Source organism: Rosa chinensis, chromosome 6 (genome assembly GCF_002994745.2).
Source record: "Rosa chinensis cultivar Old Blush chromosome 6, RchiOBHm-V2, whole genome shotgun sequence".
In the NCBI taxonomy this organism is placed as follows: Eukaryota; Viridiplantae; Streptophyta; class Magnoliopsida; order Rosales; family Rosaceae; genus Rosa; species Rosa chinensis.
The window spans coordinates 24,296,460-24,302,030 of record NC_037093.1 but is presented as its reverse complement, the minus strand read 5'-3'; the positions used below and the strand labels follow the sequence as shown (position 1 = coordinate 24,302,030).

Genomic DNA, 5,571 nt, shown 5'->3' with positions numbered 1-5,571 from the left:
AGTGTAAACAGTAAAGCAACTTATTATTCACTGTACTATAAAGTAGCTGTCAGCCCACAGAACATGAATGAATTTCTCAAAAAAATGAGGACGTAAATCCATTTTCATGACGGAAAAATATACTTACTGGTAAAAATTAATAAAAATGGGACTGACAAGAAAAAGCCCCTAAAAAATAATAGGACGGTTCTTAATTTCCAACCGTCGGATTTGCATCCAACGGCCATGAGAATCTCAAGTGAAAGCTGAATGAACCCAAAAAAAAAGAGCAGAGAGAGCCTGCAAAAGCAAAAAAGTAGAAGAAACAAAAGGGAAGGTCCATGAAAATAGAGAGCGATGGATAAGGAAGGCGAAGACGGAGACGAACGATTTCAAAACCAAAACCCTAACCCTAACCCTAATCAGAGCAGAGGTTCAACAAGGGGAAGATCCTGCAAGGGTTGCCTCTATTACTCTTCTCTACACAAATCCAAATCCAAGTACCCCACCTGCGTTGGCTTCTACAGAACTCTCAATCAAGGTCTCTCTCTCTCTCAAGCTCACTGTTTGATTCATTGACTAATGCACTATCTGCAACTTTCATGGGATTAATATATGAAAGATGGAAACTTGTATTGATGCTTGTGTCCTCTACTGCTACAACATTCAGTAAGGCTCATTTGATGCTTAAGATTTTTCGATAGTGATTGAAATCTCTAATCTTTGTGGACTGTATAGCCTGTAAGCTGCGTGGTAATTTATGTAGCGATTAGATTCCAACTTAAGACTTCATTTGATTATAAGATATGTGCTTGTTTGTGTGTTTGTGGCCAGTACCCAGCTACATTGTGGGAGAAACGGAGTTGGAAGCTTCAAAAGCCGATCGCAGCCTTACGGATTTTAAGTACGGGTGTGTCGGTTACTCGGTGTTCTTGGACAGGAAAGATTCAAGTGATCCACATAAAAAACAGGCGGAATTGCCATTTTGTGTTGGTCTTGAGGTGTTGCTCTATCTTTTTCTTGTTTTCATGATTTGTAAGTGCTATTTGCATTTTATTTTTGTGCGTGGAGGTTGTTTGAAAGTTATTGTAGAGCACTTTGTCCCCCTCACTAAATGGGGCTTCTAGTTCTGGTTGTGACATTGTTGGTAAGGACCAGCTGCAGGAGCAGAAATGTCTAAACCTTTCTGACTTGGCACTCAATAATTCATAATCTCGTGCTACTCCAATTTGAATGAGTTATGATATTCTTTGTTCTCAATTTCTCATTAAATCAATTGGTTTTGCTTGTGTCAGATATTATATGACAAAAGACCCGCAGACCAGGCTCATGCTCCTACTCCTGCTCATAAAAGTGGAGGTATGTGAAGTTTTTCTTTCATTAATTTGGGTGATCTCAATAATTTCTTGATTTTGATTAGGCTCTGATACTAAATTTGTCATATATTCTTAAATCCATGTTCCAAAAGTGAAGCGCATGGAAGTTCATTTGATAGTTCTTTATTCTACTTGTATTTATCATAAATAGCTGAACTTAGATGTAATTCATGAAATATAACTAGTGGGAGTAACTGGCTGAGCCCAATTGATTAGCCTTCCCAAATGTGAATTAAATGCCTAACATTCTTTGCAGTAGTGAATAGTGAATATTTATGCAAGTGCACATGTACTTTTCTCCCTTAAAGCAGTGTAGTTGTACTTTCTTAACTACCATTACTAGGTGAAGTTAGTTGAAATTCATGAGAATTGTATTTGAGTCATTTCATTTGCATTGTGATGTTCTGACATAGGGCATTTCTAGTTAACACCAGACTGAGTTCTCCAGCTATTCTTGATATTGATATATAATTCACCTTCTGGTGTATAAAGTCAGAAAATGTCCCCTGGGAATTCATGGTCAATGGGTTATTTTTCATTTGGCTACCAAAATACTTGGTGAGTGTTATATAATAGCTATTAGTTCAGCCATGCTATATGACAATTGTTAACCCATTTTCCAATAGTTTAAGCTTTTAGAATAGAGGTAAGCCAAGAAACTTTTATTCTGGTTCTAGAGTCATCACCTGTCCAACAAATGTTATCCGCGTATTAGAATCATCAAGTGTAGGTTACCTTAATAAAAAGCGCATGTAAGAATTGCCAGTCACCCTCAAAATTGACAATTTATCTTGTCTATAGTCCCCCAAACAAAGGTATCTGCGTGAGGTTTGACAGTAGTCCTATTTTGATTGGGCCAAGTGTTTATAAAGCTATATACCAGCTGTCGCCTTTCCACCTGACAACTTAAAGCCTTTTTGTACAGTGGTGAAAAAAATTATCATGGTATCAGAGTAGGGGAGTGTAGGAATAGTGGTGCCACACTTTCAGTATGCGAATCCTAATTGTTGGCAAGTAATTGTATCGATTTTGTCTTGGAGAAGAAGGGGTTTGGAATTCTTTGGAGGAAAAGGATGAGAGGATGCTTGAAATCTTTGGAATTCTCCTTCATTGAGAAAGTTTGGGGCTTCTACAGGGTACAGGGATTAGGGTTTAGGGAGATTTGTTGCCCCTGCTCTTACTTACTATGGTTGTCTACTTGTCGATTTTTTCAATAGAATGGTGGATAGAGCCACAGCGAGGCATTTATAGAAGGTTTGAGTGCGTTGGGGGGTGGGGATAGAAGAAATTGAAATGTCTCATTTTCAATTTGCATACGATACTATTTCTCTCTCCAGCACTTGGCTGATCTCTCAACAGTAATTGAATCATTTTGTGTGTGCTTATTTTATTTTGCTTCTGGGACGAAAACCAAGTGGGTGAGGTGTTCAGTAGCTGCGATTAACACTCAAATAGGAAGAGTTGATGAGTTGGCCAAAATTCTGGGATTTGGAATAGGAAATTGGCCAATTAAATATATGGGTCTGCCTTTTGGAGGGATTCCTATGGCGGTGAGTTTCTGGGATCTGCTAGTGGAGAAAGTGGAGAGGAGGCAGAATAACTTTGATTCAATCAGTGTTGAGCAGTTTACCAAATTTTTATCTCTTACTGCTTTGAATCCCTGCTAGTGTGGCTAAGAGGATTGAGTGATTGATGAGACATTTTATAGGATGGGAGGAAAGAAGGAAAAAAAAAAATATATGGTAAATGGGAAAATGGGGATTCAAGTAAAAGAAAAAGGTGGTCTGGGGTTGGGAATTTGGTGAAAAGAAACGAGGCTCTACTTGCGAAACGGCTTTGGAAATTCTAGAGGGAAGAAATTTACTATAATATGCAGTCATTAGAAGTAAATATGGACTATAAGAAAATAGTTGGGATTCAAATATTGCGCTCCCATGTTCAAGTCATAATCCTTCGAAAGATATATTGAATGGATCAATTCTATGACTGCTTGAGATGAAAGAAGAAGAAAATGATTATTTAGTAAATGGGAAAATGGCAACTCAAGAAAGAGGTGGTCTGGGGTGGGAATTTAGTGAAAAGAAATGAGGCTTTACTTGGGAAATGGCTTGGAAATTCCAGAGGGAAGAAATTTACTATAGTATGCAGTCATTAGAAGTAAATATGGACTATAAGAAAATAGGTGGGATTTAAATATTGCGCTTCCATGTTCAAGTCATAATTCTTCAAAAGAGATATTGAATGGGATAAATTCCATGACCACTTGTTTTAGTTATTCCATGGTGGGGAATGGGTAAAAGTAAGGTTTTGGGAAGAGAGATGGGTCTGGCAGAGAGCTTTCTTTCATTTCTTTCCTGATTTCCACAGATTATTTCCAAATCATAATAATTATATTGCCAGAATGTGTATCAACTGTCTCTTTCTTGTAAGTTGATCTGAGTTTCGAACACACCGAAATAACCTGGAAGTGGAGGAACTATTAGCACTATTATCTACAAGTGAGATAGTGCTGGTTCCTTCTAGATCAGATAGGAGAAGGTGGATGGGGATATTTTCTTGTAAATATTGTTCGATTTGTTTGATGGACAATCCCCTGTTCAAAATATTGTATGGACAACCCCATTCTTACACAATTTACTCCTCACTAATCTGGAAGACCAAGGTACCTCTCCTACTGTACTACAGTAAAGGTGCTACCATGGATTATTAATCATGGGAAGATTAATACCTGTGATATAGTGCAGAGAAGGCTTTTTTGTCTTCTCCTCACTGGTGTGTGATATGAAAAGCTGGAGCTGAGATTGGGAATCACCTTTTTTTTTTCCTCTCATTGTCCAATAGCTTTAGCTCTTGGAATAGGCTGTTTGGAGAAGCTATATTTAGTTGGATCATCCCAGCTAATTGCATGGCCCTTGTGCAAAGAACACAAACAAAATTCAGATGGATCATCCCAGCTACTTGCATGGCTCTTGAGCAAAGAACACGAACAAAATTTTGGTGGGAAGAAGGAAGGAATGTTGTTGGGAAGATGTACTATGATGGCTACCTTCTGGGATCTTTGAGTGGAAAGAAACAAAAGGATTTTTCAAGGTTTGAGGGATGAGCTTCCTTATGGACATCAGTTTCTTCAGATTTTATGGATTGGTCTGTTTCTGCTATTTTCATAAGTTGGTTTATATTTTGATTTTTGAGTAGTTCTTTGCGGGCTTTGTTTGTGCTTTTGTAGTTGCACTCTCTGTTTGGTGAAAGTCTTATCCACTGTTGCGTATCCTCTTTATTTTTAATAAATTCTATTTTCCTACTCAGAAAAGAAAAAAGAAAAGAAATTTTACCCTGTTTTACATTTTCTTTTTAATAAAGTTTCGAGTAGTTTTCTTATAATATTCATATCAATATTGTTCATCAAGCTTGGTGTCTTTCCTCTTCAGACAATGTTCGACCTCTACCTCAACCTCGAAGCTATAAACCACATTCAACCGGAGATGAGTACCTGACCAGGTAAAGACGGAAATTTAAGTTCACAAAAAAAGGAGTTAGCAGTAGATGTTTAGACATTGTTTTCGGTTGGAATATGCACTTTCGTAACTTGTGTTTATAGTCCATAGATTGAAGAACTAAGTATTTATACATGCAGGTTTAAGAGGAACGCTGGCCTAGTAGCATCAGGTGTTGCTAGGAATTTAAACAGAGTAGGCAACCATATAAAACAGAGCGTGGATAACATCTTATTCGGAAGGTCCAAGTAACATTTCTGATTTCAGCATTGATATACAGCACGCAAAAAACCCAGTACCTATATTGGCAGTATCCCAGTTCTGTAATTATATTAATGTGTATCTCTCTGTTGTATCAATAACATTATCATCAAGCAAAGGTTTTTTCTTTTTGTCAACCTCTTGTAACAGTATACACTTACTAAAATAAATGTTAATAAAGTCGAAGTCGTCATTGGAGTTGTGGACATGATCGATGGGTCTGGCATAGTCCATAGAGTAAGCATGGGTGATCAGACTGCGAAGCATTATCATTGAAGAGAGTAAGACGTAATTGAAATGAACTAAGCAAAGTTGTAACCCTAGTGAAGCAATGGCCTGACTGAATGGATTCTCAAAGTTTGGGATCTGGGAACTAATGTCACAAGCTAGATCAAGGAAGCACCACGCGCACCAAAAAAAAAAAAAAAAAAAAAGAGGCTGTCTTCTCCCAGCCGGACGTT

General features: G+C 37.7%; 1 protein-coding gene across 1 annotated transcript; it reads left to right on the top strand.

Annotated features, from left to right (window-relative positions):
- Positions 1 to 283: 283 nt before the first annotated feature.
- Positions 284 to 5,316, top strand: LOC112170549. The gene is made up of 5 exons (XM_024307879.2): positions 284 to 520; positions 814 to 980; positions 1,275 to 1,338; positions 4,784 to 4,853; positions 4,990 to 5,316. Exons 1-5 carry the CDS (start codon positions 337 to 339, stop codon positions 5,099 to 5,101), a joined length of 597 nt encoding a protein of 198 aa, XP_024163647.1. The 5' UTR covers positions 284 to 336; the 3' UTR covers positions 5,102 to 5,316.
- Positions 5,317 to 5,571: the final 255 nt, after the last annotated feature.